This window comes from Schistocerca cancellata, chromosome 1 (assembly GCF_023864275.1).
Source record: "Schistocerca cancellata isolate TAMUIC-IGC-003103 chromosome 1, iqSchCanc2.1, whole genome shotgun sequence".
NCBI classification, from domain to species: domain Eukaryota; kingdom Metazoa; phylum Arthropoda; class Insecta; order Orthoptera; family Acrididae; genus Schistocerca; species Schistocerca cancellata.
The window spans coordinates 446,156,497-446,176,039 of NC_064626.1; the positions used below are offsets into that span (position 1 = coordinate 446,156,497).

A 19,543-nucleotide genomic window follows, 5' to 3' on the forward strand; every position below is an offset into this window, starting at 1 on the left:
TCTGAAATTCTGCCCACCACACCTAGAATAGTTTTCCACTGGCCTCCCAATCTCCACAATGTCAGACCCTACGCTCCTTCTCACCCATCTTCTCACCCTATGGCTCCTACCCCTGTGACTGTCCCCACTGCAAGACTTGCCCTATGCACCCTCCTACCACTATCTGTAGCAGCCCTGTAACAGGCAAAATATATACTATCACAGGGAGAGCCACCTATCAAACAACACACGTCAAATACCAGCTGTTGTGTAAACACTGTTTGGCCTTCTACATCGGCGTGATTACCACCAAATTGTCAATTTGGATTAATGGGCATAGGAAGAGGGTGTATACTGACTACTCGCAATATCCTGTTACAGAGGTGCTCTACAACATGACAATCGTGATCTTGGCACCTGTTTCACCAAACATACCATCTGGATTCTTCCCCCAGACACCAGTTTCTCAGAACTCTGCAGGTGGGAACTAGCACTACAGCATGTCCTTGGTTCTCACCACCCACCAGGCCTTAATTTACGTTAATTTCTTCCATCTCAGAATTTCTTCACAGTAACTGCTATTTTCTCCGCTCAATTTTAGTTTTCTACATCTTTCATTGTCTTACCCATATATTTTTCACCACACCCTCCCACCTCTGTTATGTACAACGGACTAAGCTTTTTCACTCTTATTAACCCGTGTACAATGTATAAGCAGTAATCTGTCTCCACGTTACCCTGTCTTCCACCTTTAAACTCTCAAGTTTTCAAATCTCGTCCAATGCAGTCCTCAACAATTAATCTTTCTTTCTCATCCCATGCGGTAAGTCTCCCCTGAACTGCAGTTCTGGCGACTTTTCTGAAATCTAACAATTTTCCCTGACCTCTGCAGTTCTTTTCCTTCACCCCTCTTCCTCCCCCTTCCACCCTTCTGCCTGAAGAAGGAGCCACTTAGCCCCGTAACTTGCTAATTACAACCATCTTACGTGTGTGTTCTGCTGCCACTTGGTGAGTAGATTTTTTATCTATCCAATTAAATTATTTTGACACTAAAAGATTTGCATTTTCCCAATGAAAAAGAGCCAACTAAAAGGAGATTTTACATCCCAATTGTACAAATGTCACAGATTGCATTAGCAGAGTGCTAAGAAGACAGTGTTTAAACCAAGAAGAAAGATGCACTAGTATTAGAACACTGTAAAGGACCTACACCCACCACTTTCCATGACAGATATTTATAAAATTCCTTACACATACAGTCAAGTGCACACAGGAACTACAGAAAGAGGCTTAAACATCAGGTTTAAGGAACAAGAACAAATGTTGCCTGGGAAACACAGATAAATCGGCACTAGCACAACATGCGGTAAGATCAGGGAACAAGCAACTTCATTTCTCCGATAATATGATTTTATATACATCCAATAATTACTACTATGCTAGAATGTACAGAGGGGCCATAGAAACCCACATGCATACACGTAACTTTAGAGAAAAAGAGGAAGATAGAAGTTAGACAAGTTCTGGCACTTAGGTGTGAAGTAAGGTAAACAGTACCAATTCTTCCCCATCACAACCACCCTAACATATATTGGCACACCTGCAATATCTTACGTAGCAGTCTAGTGATGTCATGAACTGACCGTTGTGTGAATACATACAAACAGTTTGGCTTGCTGAGTGTTTAAATTTGCTACTGCTGTCTGCGTCTTTTATAGTCTCTCACGATGTCTCCAGCATTGGACAGCAAAATGTTAGGGAGAGAAATATTCCTTGGACCATGGGCCAATGTCCATAAAACAAAAAACCACAATGGACGCAAATACCAACTGTGAAAGCCTTTGTAGTACGATAAGCAAAATTAAAGTTAACAATTTGAACAACTGATAATCTGTAATGATTTCGTAACAGGATCAGCAGCAATTGAAGACATTTGGATGCCAGCAATAAGCAATAAACTTTAATCTCCACAAGAAATATGACCATTCTTAAGCAATATATCATGGTAATGATAATGAAGCTCTTATCTGGTGTGACTGAAATTCCTGCAAGTATGTGGATAAATAAATAAATAAATAAATAGATAAAAAAATAAAAAGACAATACCGTATCAATAACCAAATCCAGTCGATGAGGTGCAGTGATAGGAGGCTGCTTGTAAGATTCTGGCAGCACTAATGTTCCTGGCTTTAAGTCTCGGATGAGTTTGTTTGCTTGTGTAAAGTTTAGACTAGTGTCAATTGGACAATGCACGGCTTTCATAGCCAATGGCTGAAATGGAGCAAGTGCCTCAAGATATGGATAATCAGGCTCTGAAAAAGAAAATCAAACTATGTTAAAAGAGGATAAGAACCATATTAATAATATGTATCTATCCACATGCAGACAGTTTGTACCAGAAAAAAATTACGTCTCCAGTGCGCCAAAAATAATTAAATAAAACTGAAAATTTGTTTTGTTTGTGACCTATGTTGTTGACAAATGTGAAAAATAAAAGCAAGTAGTAGGCAGTGAGACTGTACAGCTGTTTAAAAGTGGTGCGCTCAGTTTTCCCTTCTTGTCATCCTCACACTCTGACAGGGTGATGTGGCAATGGGGAAAATGTGAAGTGAGGCTGAGCACTTGGCACATGTGCACAGGCACGGCCTGTGAGCCAAGATCTTGGCTGCTCCTGCTCTGATTTGACTAGATGGTAGATGACAGCATGAGCTCCAAACAATCAAAGAGGGCAGCCCAGATTGTCTCCTAAATTTTTACGTAGGTCAGGAACAGCAGAAGACCTATAAAACTTCTCTGAGGAATAATCTGTTTTTCAGATAATATGAACTATGACCTTTCTGACAGTAAATCACAAACCCACTCTCACAACTGAGATGATACTCCATGGGCACGCAACACGATTGGAAGTTACTGGTGAGGAATGGTGTCAAGTCTTCTGGATATCTGGAATAAACTTGAGACTATTGACAATAGCTCTCATTACATTGTGTGAATAAAGAGCTAGTTGTATTTCACATAAATGGTATTTTCTGTGTCTGTGCAGACTATGTCAATAGGTAATTTTCTTTGAGTTAATTCATGTTTGAAAACAGTATACGTTCCAGAAGCACACTGCAAATTGACTTGAGTCCTTTGTGTGTTTAATTCAGTGGATTTCCCTTATTTTCTTTCTTGAGTATTGGTGTGACCTGTGCAACTTTCCAGTCTTTAAGTAGGGATCTTTCATTGAGTGAATGGTTGTATATGATTGCTAAGTATGGAGCTATTGTATCAGTGTACTCCGGAATGAACCTAATCGGTGCACAATCTGGACTGGAAGACTTGCCTTTATTAAATGATTTAAGCTGCTTCATTAGCTGAGGATAAGTTACTAGTGTTGGTAGCGACTCTCGAGTCAAATTCGAGAACATTTACTTAGTCTGCTTTGGTGAATGAGTTTTGGAGAACTATGTTTACAGGGTGCATACACTCCAGGACAACTGGGAAATCCGGAAAAACCAGGAATTTTCTCATCTGGGAAAAAATCGGGGAAAACATGGGAATTTTTCAGAAATTGGGAATTTTTCTTTGTTTCAATATTCAGTTAAATTTTTGTAATTTTCGCTGGTAAGAACTTATATTCTAACAAGGAATAATACTATATCACATTGCTGCAGAATAATACCGCAGCAATAAACATAAATGAGAGAAAAAACCAAAATAAAACTTTAGTTACAACAACCAAACACTGTGCACACACAAGTGTCTTACAGCAGCAAAAGATGTCAATGGCATTAGAATGAAGACTGTGCAATCGTAACAACAAACCTCTTTCAGTGAATGTGATGTCATAACTGTTTACTTAAGGTTCATTTGACCAGTGGACTCATGTGCTTGTGCAGCTGAGTGGCGTATGAACAGTGTCTCCCATGTCTGGCTACTTGAAGTGTGGCTGTTTGCTGTATCAGCAGTAGCAGCAAGCAGCCAGATACTAACTGGGAAAATTTCCTGGCGCACCGAGGCTGCCAGATTGCGCTTGCACAGAGCAGTCTGAGAAGGTTGTGTGTGTGTGTGTGTGTGTGTGTGTGTGTGTGTGTGTGTGTGTGTGTGTGGGGGCGGGGGGCAGGGGTGGAGGTAGTTTCCATGTGACCAGTGTTTACATTTAGTGATTTTTCTGTTTCCTCTTCGTTTACAGCTCCCATGTCAGATGAAAACAAAACAGATTTCTGTGGCCAGGAGCTATCAAGTGAATTAAAATACATTCTCATAAACAGAAGGCTAAAATATATTATTAGTTTGTTTGCTGATTTTATTTTATTTCCATGTTGGCAGTCAAGCATTAATTGCCTTCAACAATGAAGTTATTTTTGCCGTTTTGCTAAAGAAATTTGGCTTTTATTAATCTTCTTCATGAAGGCAGTCAATTTCAAATGAAATGTTCCATTCCACAGTATTGGCTAGTTCCAACTGTTTGCCGAATTTCAAGTGCATGTTTTCATCTTCTGGCACATGTGCTTTTATGACATAATAAAGAACCAAATTTGAGATAATACAGTACTGGTATGAAAACTACACTGAAAAGCATAATTTTAGCTTGGGGGCTTCTTCATTGTAAATCTGGACTTACAAAAGTGCACTTCAAGCCGAATTATGAATTTTTTACGGTTTACAAAATTTCGATGCTCTTGAAGTGTCATTTGATGTCCTGTTTCTGTTGTGACATAATGTAAGACCTCTTAATGCTTTATAAATATGTAAGTAATAGCTGCACGTACACAGTAACGCCTGTTTTCTGTCGCTTTCTGACGACTGCTGAAATGAACATATTTCTGATTGGCTTTGGGAAAATTTTGGGTATGGTGGTTTGAAAAGCATTACTTTCAAAGTAAATTTCCTTTTATGAAAGATGAATTATGTTGTGTATGAGAATGTGTGATGAATTTCTTAAATCACATTCCATTTGGATCTCGTTTAAATCTTGGTGCTCTGAGGCCCAGCCACTTAGAAGAATTTCGAGCCCAAAAGACCAGATATTTGTGTCATTATTTTAAATAATGACATAAATGTGAGGTATTTAATGTGCTGTGTTTGTTGGAATTTGAATTTACACTTTCAACAAAAAGACTCTCACAAATAAAGCTTTTGGCCATTAAAGCCTTCATCTATTGTTGACAAAGGCCTTAATGTCTGAAAGCTTTAATTGTGAGAGTCTTTTTGTTGTGCCTATCTGAGACTCAGCATCTCCATTATGTGGTGAACAGTAACTTTCCTTTTCGTAATATTGTTATATTCCATCCTGGATTCTGTTTAATTTATAGTTTCACAATATGAAAATACACAGTGTACATGTTGTTGCACATCAAAGGTCAAACTTTTTTTAAACTGGGTTTTGTTTTCTAAAGTGCCTGGAAGTTCTACACCAGTATATAAAACATTAACCATTCAAAGGGTTGATAAGTTTTGTAGTCAAGAGGGAATCTATACCGTCACTTAACACGGAAAAAGCGTATTTTTTAACGAGGAAATCTGGGAATTTTTTTTCCTTGACCGCATATACACCTTGGTTTAGTAACTATGCTTTAGTGGCACTGTCTTCTGTAGCTTTACCATTGCCATAGTGCAGCGAAGACATTGATTGTGTTTTGCTACCATTGCACTTTACATACAACCAGAATTACTGGATTTTCTGCAAGATTATTAGACAGAGTTTCACTATGAAACTAGTAAAAGCACTCACATTGAAGTGTGCACGAAATTTCAAGCCTCTGTAAAATGTTACCAATCTTGGAGATTTTGTGTTCTTTTAAATTTGACATGCTTTTTATGTTACTTTTGCAACATTGTTTTGATCTGTTTTACGTACCACAGGGTATCACTTTTTGGTTTATTTGGCTTCCATCACTTTTTGCTTTATTTCTTAGAAGATTTCATTCCCATTCTTCCTCCATATAAGCTTGTGCTCCATTTCTAGTGACTTTTCTATGCTGAACATTTAATTCATACACTGTATGAAGGCTTGGATACACACTAATCTTAAGACATTGCTGTTCCATCCATGAAAAGTTCAGGCTATGAACAAATTGACGAGAAGACAGTACTTACTGAACAAACAAATATAATCATGGGAGACATCAGCATATGAACTTTAAATAAATTTCAAGTTTTTAAAATTCACGTCCATTAAAGGGAGATGAAATCGGGGAGAAGGAAGAGCAGGAGGTTGACTGGTAAAACAGAAAAGAAATGGGGTAGTTTGTTGAGAACTGAGGATTAAGAGGTGTTCACAGGAGTAATTAGGGCTGTAAAGTGAACAGTGAACATAAGGGATATGAATTCTTGTGAAGTTAACAAAACACTGCTGCATACAGTCAGGGAGTCATCACAGCTGAAACTTGCTTTGCAGTATGTGACCCTCTTATGGCAATATTCATGTCGTGTATCAACTACCATGCTCATAACAATCAACTTAATCTATTATTATAATAATTATGAAGCTTACTGATTATCATTTAAAAATGGCACCCTGTTATATAGTAGCGAAATGCAACATTTTGCTACCCATCTACTTGCTCATATTGTCATTTTGGAGATTGAATAATCTTTTATCAACTTGAACCAACCCTTCATGGCTGCTTATTTATAGCTGAGGCCAGTTCCCCCCCCCCCCCCCCCCCCCCCCCCTCTGGCTTTGTAGTAAATCTATAGGTCATTCTTCTTCTTATTCTTCTTCTTGTTTTTGATTGGACCATGGATGGCTTATAACCTTTGTTCGGCTTCATCTGGTGGTGTGGAAAAACCTGCTTCAGTGGTGCACTTGGTGCCAAAGGGATGTCAACATGGCCAGGCACAGAATAGTAATAAATCAGCCTGGTAGTCCTGGCATGGACTGCACTTCACTGCACTATACGCATTACACTGTGAGCAGTATTCCAATTGCTGATACTGGGATGATGAACCAGCCATCTGACATCAGGCTTTGTACTCGTGTAATCAGTAGAATCGCTTCATGAAGATGCAGCTCAGGAAGGCAGCATGGAAAAAGCATGGTAGCACTCTTATGGCGACAGGATGACAATAACGAGCGCAGGATAAGAATTCTGCGGCTCGTGTACACCTCGGCAAAATATGCCACACAACAATGCAGGCCACATGGCATGGGTGAGCTGCTGAGAGCATGGCCAGGGATGTTGCCTTTTTGGAGCAGAACAAGAGACTGGTCGAGCGATGGTTTGGCATGCCTAGGTTCTGGAAAGCATGGCTATCTAAGTTCTCCCTCTGGCGGAAGTGACCAGCAAGGATATTGTAGGGCTGGTTGCCGGTCTAAGCAGTCAGTCATCTGCTGCTACAGATGAAGGTGAGGAAAGGAGTCACCACACGTCCCCCCTCCCCCTTCATGAGAAAAGCAGCGGTATCAGCTATGCAGAGGGGTGTTTGAAGCTGACTGGTGATGGTTGCTCAGGGGCTGCAAGGGTTGTTGTTGCTGTGCCCTTGCTGTGGTTTCCGTTGAAAGGAGGGTCATGGGCAGCCCCTGCATGCAGCGTTAGGAGCATGTGAAGTAGTGTCGCTGCTTCAGTGGTGCAGGTGCTAGCAGCAGTGGTGACGAAACTATTGAGCTTGGCGGGAGCCTGTGGCGATGGGGCACTGTCTGTCAAGTGGAGGCTGTGAGAAGGGTAGTGCAGTGGTGACATCAGAGTCCCAGGCACTGGGAGGAGTGTGACTCATGTAGTCGGCTGGAAGTGGACCAGAGTCAGCATTGGCTGGTGGTGTGTCGGACACACTGTCAGTGGCAACAGCTGGTGGCACGTCAGGGACACCAGAGGGGACAGTGTAGGCCTATGTTGTATCTGGTGAATTGTTGATGGTGCTGTGGCTGCATCCGGAGGTACATTGGGGCAACTGTACCTTGATGGTGCTGTGGTCATTGGCTGGAGGGTGCTTTAGGACTTAGATTGGCTTGAGCCTGACTATGGAGACAGTTGTCGCAACTCCATTCAGATGAATGGAGAATCTTTCTTGTCCCTGCATCGCAACACCAGGTGCATGCCTGAATACTGAGGGCAAAGTGGAGGCTGGTGTGCATCCATCTGAAGCATGACGTGTGTGCATGCTGAGAGATCACAGTGGATGAAGGTATGGTGTGCACCGTGCCGTTGCAGAGGTGTTGGTCGCAGTTGGCCATGTAGCTGCATCATGAAACCTGCGATGGTGCTGTCAGGAGGGAGCACGGTCACTTCCATAAAAAATCACCAGGAATGACGAGTGGCTGTCCATGTACCAGCTCAGCAGCCGAAGTTCCCAGATCAGTTTTGTCTGATCTGCAGGCCTAGAAGTATCAGGGGTAGGGCAACAGACCATTCAGGAGAATAACATGTGAGGGGCTCTAAGTGTGCAGTGGAACCGCTCCATCATGCTATTAGCTGCAGCATGGTAGCTTGCAGTATGGTAGAAATTGGAGCCACAGTTGGCTGCCAGAGATCGCAAGAGTGGCGTGGTGAACTGGTGCCCATGATCCGTAGTGATGTTGCATGGGCAACCAAAGCATGATACCCAGGTCTGAACAAAGGCTGGTGCCACAGTTTCGGCTGAAATGTTTGGGATAGTTGCGGCCTCCCGCCAGCGAGTAAGTCTGTCAATAATTGTCAGCAGATATCATACCTGTTGGAGGAGAGTAGTGGGCTGACAATGTTGAGGTGAACGTGCGTGAACCAGTGTTGTGTGGGGGTAAAGGTGGCCACAAAGGAGTTGGCGTGGAAAAAACATGGTAGCACTCTTATTAAACGGACCACAACAGGGCGATGAAAATGAGCGCAGAATAAGAATTCTGTGATCTGCACATACTGTGGCGAAATGCAGTGGATGGAGTGTCGAATAAACCGTCTGTGACAGAGCACCTCATGTTCCTGCTGCTAATAAGGTGAGTACACTATTCGTTTGTCATATATTTTTACAAGCTGTCAACAGGAGTGTCTTATTTACAGATTCCTGCGTAGTTACTAGTTTATTTTTGTAATTTCTTGTGTGTTCGAGTGCTTACCAGGCACAACCTTTTAGTTTAATAACAGTGTAGTGTACAGTACCGCCGTTGTTATCGACCCTCATGTCGTATAGGCTTTTGTTTCTTTCAGTTAGTGTAACTCAGTGTCGGTTAGACCGTCAGTGAGAGAGCACTTCGAATTCCTGCTGCTAATAAGCTGAGTTCACCGTTAGTTTTCTGCATATTTTTACGAGCTTCAAACAGGAGCAACTTCACTAGTGGATAGGAACTGTGCTTGCTGTGTACAAATGCGAGATGAGTTGGTGACCCTTTGCTCACAGCTCCAGGCTGCATTGGTTTTCATCACACAGCTTGAGGTTGCTGTTAAGGGGCATCGCTGGTGGGCAGAGGAGGGGGGGGGGGGGGGGGTGTCGGACGCGGGGATGGGAGGGACATCGAGCACGTTCCACGTGTCCCCCAGTCGGTCCACAGCTGTGGCCACTTCGGGTACTGTCTGCACTTAAGATTGACCTCTCACCCGTTGTCGAGTGGGAGAGCATTCCAAAGTCTTGTAGGCAGTGAAAGACTTTCCGAGGGGCCAATCATAGGACCTCCCTGGTTCATTTCACGAACAGGTTTTGGCCGCTATCTGTGGCTGACAAAGTCTCTAAGCTGTTTGTGGTCATCCACCCTGCTCCAGAGGAAGCTTCTCAGCTCGCAAGGTCTGGGCATTCACAGAGGGTGGATTTTCTGGTAGCTGGGAGCTCCAATGTTAGGTGCATAATTGGGCCCCTTAGGAACATGGCTGCCAAGGAGGGAAGGAAGCCAGTGTGCACTCCGTATGCATACCGGGAGGAGTCATTCTGCATGTGGGAAGGGGTGCTTCTGGCTGCCATGAAGAGTACAGGGTGCAGCCAACTGCAGGTGGTGGCTCATGTCGGTACCAATGAAGTGTGTTGCTTTGGATCGGAGGAGATTCCCTCTGGTTTGAGGTGGCTTGTGGAAATGGTAAAGGCTGCCAGTCTTGCCTATGAGATTAAGGCGGACCTCACCATCTGTAGCATCATAGATAGAACCAACTGCGGTCCTTTGGTGTAGAGCTGAGTGGAGGGTGTGAATCAGAGGTCCAGGTGGTTCTGTGACCACATAGGCTGCAGATTCTTTGACTTGTGCCATCGGGTAGTGGGTTTCCAGGTTCTGCTTAATAGGTCAGGAGTCCATTACACACAGGAAGCGGCTACACATGTAGGGGTGGCTGTGTGGAAGGGACTGGGCAGTTTTTTTAGGTTAGAGGGTAAAACATAGTAAGGTAGTTGTAGAAACAATCTGTATTGTAGTTGTAAATTGTCATAGCTGTGTTGGGATAGAACCAGAGCTCCAAGCCCTAATAGAAAGCACTGAAGCTCAAATACTTACAGGTACAGAAACCTGGCTAAAGCCGGAAGTAAGTTCAGTCAAATTTTTTTTTCAAACGATCTAACAGTGTTCAGAAAAGGTAGATCAAGTACGGTTGGTGGTGGAGTATTTATTGCTGTCAGAAGTAGTTTGCCTTGTAGTGAAATTGAAGTAGATAGTTCCTACGTAATAGTATTCATGGAGGTTATACCTCACAATCGGACTAAACCATTAATTGGTCGTTTTACCTCCCCCCCCCGCCCCCTGTAAAAGACGGCGACAAATGAATAAATACAATATTTCTTATTAAACTTAACCTGCCACCCCACACAACATTTTACTGTGAGCAGTGTGCAGTCAAGTCCACTTGAAACACTAAGTCTGCAGTCCATTCCGAGTGTTCTAACTTTCATTCCTGCACTCCTTTTTCCGTCACAAATTCAGCAATAGCAAATTTTAAATCGAAATATCATTCTGGTCATGCCCCTTGACTTAAACAACATACTTTGTGGCAATATATGAAGTCTCCATGCACACTATTCAGTTCCACTGAAAATTGTTTGCATCTGACAGCGGAATAATATGTGCATGTTCATAAATTTTACTATTCATACCACTGATTTCTTCACATGTTCCAGGACTGCAAATTTAGCACAAAGTGCTTTTTTATGCACAGAACAATGAATCTCATCTGTCACTGTGATTTTTTGCTCTTTTATTGTGAACTAAATCTTTAAATTCTTTCTGCATGGTATTGCAATGTTGTTTCATAGCAAATATGCAGTGCCACTCACTTAGGTTCTTTTCCGTCATTCCCATTAATTTTCAAGCACTGATGATAGATTGCTAGACTGCCTCTTTTTGTGCAAACAGCCACACAACCTGTGAACATACTTTATACAACAAACAAATAGCGAAGGTTAAACAGCACTGACAGAATGATTCTGACAAGCTTAGACACTTGTGACAACTGAAAAATGTCACACTGGAATACTGAATGAGATGTCGTGCTGTCCCATATATTTCTGAGAAGGACCAAGCAAAACCACGTGACAGGCCAGGCCTTGGCCTGCTCATGGCCCACACACACTGCACAAGTGAAGCTTGGCATCCCATGTCCGGCCTGCATTAGAGGATCAAAACCAGCTGAAAAGTTATTTAGACAAGGTGATGCGAAAAGTGGCAACTGATTGAATAGCAAAGTGTGGGGTCATTTACGGTAATACTGAATCTGTCAAATCCCAATAAATCACACAAATTCAGCTACATACACAGAGATTACAATTATGAACAACTTAAACTGGAATGATCACATAGATAATGTTGTGGGAAGATGAGCCAAAGACTGCATTTTATTGGCAAAAAAATAAATAAATAAATAAATAAATAAATAAATAAATAAATAAATAATAATAATAATAATAATAATAGAGAAAATGGAATAGGTCCATTAAAGAGACTGCCTACATTATACTTGTCTGCCCTCTGCGACGGTATTGCTGTGCGGTATGGGATAGTTACCAGATGGTATTGATGGATGACATCACAAATTCCAAAGATAGGTCGCTCATTTTGTATTACTGCAAAACAGGGGAGAGTGTCTCATGGTACACAACTTGTAGTTACTAAAACAAAGGGGTTTTTCATTGTGATGCAATCTTTTCCCAAAATTTTGGACACCAACTGTCTCCTCCGAATGCGAAAATATTTTGTTGAACTCATCTACATTGAGAGAAATGATCATCAAATAAAAGAATAAAAATCAAATCTCAAAGGGAAAGATTTAAGTGTTTGTTTTTCCCACACGCTGTTCAAAAGTGGAACAGTAGATAAGTAATCTGAAGGTGGTCCAATGGACCCTCTGCCAGACACATAAGTGTGAATTCAGAGTAGTCATTTAGTTGTGGATGTAGATGGGCCATCTGCTTTTCAAAGACACCATCCCGACATTAGCTGTAAGATATTTAAGGAACACACCTAAATCTTAATGGCCCAGAGGGAATTTGGAGCAATGTCCTCCTGAATACGATCTTCGCACTGTACAATATTGCTCAGTATTGCCACCAAGATGCTATAAATACATGAACTGCCAATTATTTCAAGATTATTTGTGCCAATTTTTAACTATAATGCCTAAACTGAGAACAACTGAAGCTCTCAATACCAAAGCTGAGGTGATATCTGTCAGTTAGGTGGAATGCACTATTAACTTCAGCAAAGCAAGCAACTAAAATTTTAAAATATGATAAACAAATCAATACCACTAATGTTTCAATACAATTTGCAGATTTGCAAACATCAACAGCAACTGACAGCTTGCATATCAAATTATAAAAAGATCAAAAACTGGGGTAATTATGAAGCAGATACTGTACATAATTTTTTTCTCACCAGTAAAAATTACAGTGTTGAGAGAATTGGAGCCCCACAACTCCACGAAGTGTACTGCATCTCCAAACCTCAAGCTGGGATGTCCACAAAATACAACACAGGGCTGCAGTAAAAGGAGGGGAAATTAGCTTGTACACCTTGAAATCTAAAATTTTAAATATTTAATTGAGTAGTTATTATTATAAACAATTATTTTTTAAGTTTTTATTTGCTAATAACAGACATTTTAATTTCATGTGATCTAGGCTTGATATAAAACTATGTAAAGTCCAGGATGGTATAACAACATTACATAAAGGATAGGTCGCTACTCACCACACAGATGAGATGTTGGGTTGCAGACGAACACAACAAAAAGGAACACTGGAAATATATCAGCTTTCAGACTAAGTCAGTTTCCAGAAGTAGAAAAGTAATACATGCACTACATTAGTGCCCAGAGACAGGGATCATGAGTTTGTGAGTGTGGGCGTGTGTGAATTTTCTACTTCTGTAGAAGGACTTTGTCCAAAATCTTAAAGATCTCTAGCACTCTTTTTCATCATGCCTGTCTGTGACTCAACGCCTCTTTTAGATGATTTATTGGAAAGGGTTACAAACAAACCTGACGATAGTCTGTGCTGAAACCTTCTGTAAAAATATGTTTGAAATGTTTCAAGCGCCCATTTCGAACAAGAAATGCATGTGGAAATGGCTCTTCGGGCAAGTAGACTTTATTCTGCTTGGTGGTTGATAACCTGAAATTCATTAAATTTTTCAACAACTATGTTGTTCACAATGTAATAGTGCTAATTATTACCAATTTATACTTACCATTCAGCAAGAATGTTAGAATATGCCAATGATGTATCTGCAACAGGTGATATGAAATATAAGGGTACTGTTGACATCCCCGAATTATCCAGATGACTTGACAGGCACTCGAAAAGATCGTATACAACACCAGAAGGATAGCACGGTATCAGAACATTGCCACCACATCGTAATGTATTTGCTGTGAAAGTTGAAATGAAAAATAATAATGCTGTACATAGTATTTCCATACACAAAAGCATATGAAACACTTACCAACTGTCATGCAGAGTTCTCCTAGCATTGAATCTGGGTTGGCAGTTGGTGTCTGTGTTAGGCCTGTCAATATTAGAACATTTGAATTCTTCAAAGCAACTTGATCCATTGGCCTGTAAAGTTAGATATCATTTAGTAAATGAATTTATATAGATCTTTCAATAGCTATTTCAAATCCAGTTCAAATTTTACAGAAGGGGTACAAAGGAGGCTATTGCAGAAGTAATAAAAATTGTTGTAAGACAAACACTCTCCAAATGTAGTCTTTCAACCCAGAGAGTAGTGTACTGAAAATTTAAGTCCTCTCAGTTTATTCAAAAAGATCAAAAAGCTTTAATAATGAGTTGTTGTCACAGGAACAGTGATTTCAATCCTCATGGCCAGTTCCACTGTAGCACATTTATGACACACTAAATGATGACCATGTCAATGAAGTTCAGAGACAACAGAGCTCATTCATGTTTTGTAGCATGTAAATAAACCTCTTTAAAGTCTGTTTTCTGTCTAAGTTGTGACCCTGTAAAATAAGCAGTTTTTGAGCTCACTGATACAATTCAGGTCATATGAAAGAGGAGGAATTAATGACCCAAGTGGGCTTAAATTTTGATCGCCTTTTTTTCTTACACAGTGAGGAAACTAAACTATAATGTACAGTTCACTAGTCAGTCACACCAGTTGCTTTTTCCATGTTGTACTGGTACAAAAACTTGAAAAACAATTAAACTGATTTTATCATGCATGAGTATGAGACTTGTATTCAGCTATTGTGCACAGAAGATGCTGACATTCATTATACATTCATAAATGTAAAATCCCTCCCCCCACGTAACATGGACCTTGCCGTTGGTGGGGAGGTTTGCGTGCCTCAGCGATACAGATAGCTGTACCGTAGGTGTAGCCACAACGAAGGGGTATCTGTTGAGAGGCCAGACAAACATGTGGTTCTTGAAGAGGGGCAGCAGCCTTTTCAGTAGTTGCAGGGGCAACAGTCTGGACGACTGACTGATCTGGCCTCGTAACACTAGCCAAAACAGCCTTGCTGTGCTGGTACTGCGAACGGCTGAAAGCAAGGGGAAACTACAGCTGTAATTTTTCCCGAGAGCAAGCAGCTTTACTGTATGGTTACATGATGATGGTGTCCTCTTGTGTAAAATATTCCAGACGTAAAATAGTCCCCCATTCGGATCTCCGGGCGGGGACTACTCAGGAGGACGTTGTTATCAGGAGAAAGAAAACTGGCATTCTAAGGGTTGGAGTGTGGAATGTCAGATCCCTTAATCGGGCAGGTAGGTTAGGAAATTTAAAATGGGAAATGGATAGGCTAAAGTTGCATATAGTGGGAATTAGTGAAGTTCGGTGGCAGGAGGAACAAGACTTCTGGACAGGTGAATACAGGGTTATAAATACAAAATCAAATAGGGGTAATGCAGGAGTAGGTTTGGTTGATTGTTTTGGGGGGAAGGAGACCAGACAGTGAGGTCATCGGTCTCATCGGATTAGGGAAGGATGGGGAAGGAAGTCGGCCGTGCCCTTTGAAAGAAACCATCCTGGCATTTGCATGGGGCGATTTAGGGAAATCACGGAAAACCTAAATCAGGATGGCCAGACAGAGTAGGTTCAAAAATGAATAAAAAAAATTGGAATGCGGGTAAGTTACTACAAACAGCATAGTGAACACATTATTGTGGCCAAAATAGATATGAAACTCACACCCACCACATTAGTACAAGTTTATATGCCAACTAGCTCCACAGATGATGAAGAGATTGATGAAATGTATGATGAGATAAAAGAAATTATTCAAATAGTGAAGGGAGACAAAAATTTATTAGTCATGGATAACTGGAATTCAATAGTAGGAAAAGGAAGAGAAGGAAACGTAGTAGGTCAATATGGAATGGAGTTAAGGAATGAAAGAGGAAGCTGCCTGGTAGAATTTTGCACAGAGCATAACTTAATCATAGCTAACACTTCATTCAAGAATCATAAAAGAAGGTTGTACACATGGAAGAGGCCTGGAGATAATGGAAGGTTTCAAATAGGTTATATACTGGTAAGACAGAGATTTAGGAACCAGGTTTCAAAATTGTAAGACAACATTTCTAGGGGTAGATGTGGACACTGAACACAATTTATTGGTTATGAACTGTAGATTAAAACTGACTGCAAAAAGGTGGGAATATAAGGAGATGGGACCTGGATAAACTGACAGACCCACAGGTTGTAGAGAGTTTCAGAGACAGCATTAGGGAACGATTGACAAGAATGGGGGGAAAGAAATACAGTAGAAGAAGAATGGGTAGCTTTGAGAGATGAAATAGTGAAGGTAGCAAAGGATCAAGTAGGTAAAAAGATGAGAACTAGTAGAAATCCTTGAGTAACAGAACGTATATTGAATTTAATTGATTAAAGTACAAAATACAAAAATGCAGTAAATGAAGCAGGCAAAATGGAATACAAATGTCTCAAAAATGAGATTGACAGGAAGTGCAAAATGGCTAAGCAGGGACAAATGTGAAGATGTAGAGACATACATCACTAAGATATATACTACCTTCAGGAAAATTGAAGAGACCTTTGGAGAAAAGAGAACCACCTCTATGAATATCAAGAGCTCAAATGGAAACCCAGTTCTATGCAAAGAAGGGAAAGCACAAAGGTGGAAGGAGTATATAGAGGGTCTATACAAGGGCGATGTACTTGAGGACAAAATTATGCAAATGAAGACGATGTAGATGAAATGGGAGATACGATACTGTGTGAAGAGTTTGACAGAGCACTGAAAGACCTTAGCCAAAACAACGCCCTAGGAGTAGACAACATTCCATTAGAACTACTGAAAGCCTTGGGAGAGCCAGCCCTGACAAAACTCTACCATCTGGTGAGCAAGATGTATGAGACAGGTGAAATAGCCTCAGACTTCAAGAAGAATATAATAATTCCAATCCCAAGGAAAGCTGGTGTTGGCAGGTGTGAAAATTACCCAGCTATCAGTTTAATAAGTCACGGCTGCAAAATACTAACACGAATTCTTTACAGATGAATGGAAAAACTGGTAGAAGCCGACCCTGGGGAAGATCAGTTCGGATTCCATACAAATGTCTGAACATGCGAGGCAATACTGACCCTACGACTTATCTTAGAGAATAGATTAAGGAAAGGCAAACCTACATTTCTAGTATTTGTAGTCTTAGAGAAAGCTTTTGACAATGTTGACTGGAATATTCTCTTTCAAATTCTGAAGGTGGCAGGGGTAAAATACAGGGAGCGAAAGGCAATTTACGATTTGTACACAAACCAGATAGCTGTTACAAGAGTCGAGGGGCATGAAAGGGAAGCAGTGGTTAGGAAGGGAGTGAAATAGGGTTGTAGCCTATCCCCGATGTTATTCAATCTGTATATTGAGCAAGCAGTAAAGGAAACAAAAGAAAAATTCAGAGTAGGAATTAAAATACATGGAGAAGAAATAAAAACTTTGTGGTTCACCGATGACATTGTAATTCTATCAGAGACAGCAAAGGACTTGGAAGAGCAGTTGAAAGGAATGGACAGTGTCTTGAAAGGAGGGTATAAGATGAACATCAATGAAAGCAAAACGAAGATAATGGAATGTAGTTGAATTAAACCGGGTGATGATGAGGGAATTAGATTAGGAAATGAGATGCTTAAAGTAGTAAATGAGTTTTGATATTTGGGGAGCAAAATAACTGATGATGGTCGAAGTAGGGAGGATATAAGATGTAGACTGGCAATGGCGAGGAAAGCGTTTCTGAAGAAGAGAAATTTATTAACATCGAGTATAGATTTAAGTGTCAGGAAATCGTTTCTGAAAATATCTGCATGGAGTGTAGCCATGTATGGAAGTGAAATGTGGTTCTACAGAAGAATGCTGAAGATTAGATGGGTAGATCACATAACTTGAATACAATTGGGGAGAAGAGAAATTTGTGGCTCAACTTGACTAGAAGAAGGGATCGGTTGGTAGGATATGTTCTGAGGCATCAAGCGATCACCAATTGAGTACTGGAGGGCAGCATGTAGGGTAAAAATCGCAGAGGGAGACCAAGAGGTGAATACACTAAGCAGATTCAGAAGGATGTAGATTGCAGTAGGTACTGTGAGATGATGAAGCTTGCACAGGATAGAGCAGAATGGAGAGCTGCATCAAACCAGTCTCTGGACTGAAGACAACAACAACAAATGTAAAGTCATGTAACTTAAAAAAAAAAAAAAAAAAAAAAAAAAAAAAAAAATAGTTCTTTGTTAACATTTTAAAAATGTCCGTAATCCTCTCTCCACACACACACACACACACACACACACACACACACACACACACACACACTCTGATGAAATAATGATCCCTGCATTCCCTTGAAATGTTTTAGGGAAACCACAGGAAATCTATATTAGGATGGCCGGACAGAGCAAACTCCATCCACCCGAATATATGATCAGTGTTTTAACGCCTGCAGTGCTTTATTCATTTAGTCTTTATCATGCAAAGTTCTCTGATTTACAGACAATTTGCCCCAGAAAACAAACAACAGACAACATAGTTTAGCAAGCATGGCTACCTACACTACAGACACCTGTTGGCGACTAATGGACCATGAACTTGCTGCTATGCCCCTTGCAGTAAGTCCAGTCTGTTCAGAAAACTGCATCTATACCCCAAAATCTGCATTTTTATGCCTTCCCCTCAATCCACCTGAAATTCTGAGGCAACATACCCCTTCCCCCCATCCCCACCCCCACCCTCAAAGATAAGTGAGATGTTGAACTCTGTAGAACAGCAGTAAATTACTATCATGAACTTTAGATCTTTACACACAATTTTCCAGTAAAAGCATTACACCGAGATGAAGTACTGTAATGTGACAGGCACTGCAGTTATACCCTTTCATCATCAACTTCTACCCTGAGTCCTCTAAGCACACTAATCTTAGAATATGTAGAATGCATTACGTATGAACACTATTTTAATTATTTTTTTTAAATAGATGTACTATTCACAAATTCTGTCCACATTTTGTGCCTTCAAATCCCCAAAGAGAATCCTACAGGTAAGAAATTGGTTTACATAGGTGTAGTAAGTAACCACAATAGGGGCTTTGGTGTATTATCAGTGACTATAATGTTGCTGTCATCAGTGAAGAAAACCTTTTCTCTGTGTCTTATACAGTCTGGAAAGTCACTGATATATATTAATAATAGAACTGGACTCAGGGTTTGCTCCACAGATTTTGCCACCCATGTGGAATTTTCAAGCACTGCTTTAACACAGTGTGGAAAGGGAAAGTGGGAAAACTTACAGGAAGATACATACAGAACAGAAAAAATTGAGAGGAGAGCAACAAGAAGAATAGTAATGTAAATAGCATTAAAAGCAGATCCATTATTTATTTATTTATAATTTTTTGAAGGCTAGGTGGTTAAGTCGAGGTTCTCTGGTGAACACTCACCAGATACTCACAGATAGTGAAATCAGATCACGTTCAGAGTTAAGACACACTGACTGACAAAATTTTATCAGTAAATTGTCGAGGTGTTCATAACAAAGTCCCTGGATTTACTGCCTTCCAGGATACTTCTCATGCTTAATTTATTCTTGGGACCAAGAGCTGACAAACCTGAAATAGGAGCCTCCGATATATTTAGCAATTCATTTAACATATATCGAAAACACAGATTAGACACCATAGGAGGGAATGTGTTCATTGTAGATGACAAAAATATTGTCTCTATTAAGGTTAA

The 19,543-nt window shown here is 40.6% G+C and overlaps 1 protein-coding gene across 1 annotated transcript in view; it reads right to left on the reverse strand.

Moving 5' to 3' along the window:
- The window catches only part of LOC126176644 (integrator complex subunit 9), a 129,264-nt gene that overhangs the window by 69,727 nt on the left and 39,994 nt on the right, over positions 1 to 19,543 (reverse strand). The window contains exons 6-10 of the mRNA XM_049923805.1: positions 13,787 to 13,899; positions 13,532 to 13,712; positions 13,323 to 13,455; positions 12,719 to 12,821; positions 2,086 to 2,291 (exon numbers count right to left, since the gene is read on the reverse strand). Coding sequence (XP_049779762.1) covers positions 2,086 to 2,291; positions 12,719 to 12,821; positions 13,323 to 13,455; positions 13,532 to 13,712; positions 13,787 to 13,899 — 736 coding nt within the window. The remainder of the gene's footprint in view (positions 1 to 2,085; positions 2,292 to 12,718; positions 12,822 to 13,322; positions 13,456 to 13,531; positions 13,713 to 13,786; positions 13,900 to 19,543) is intronic.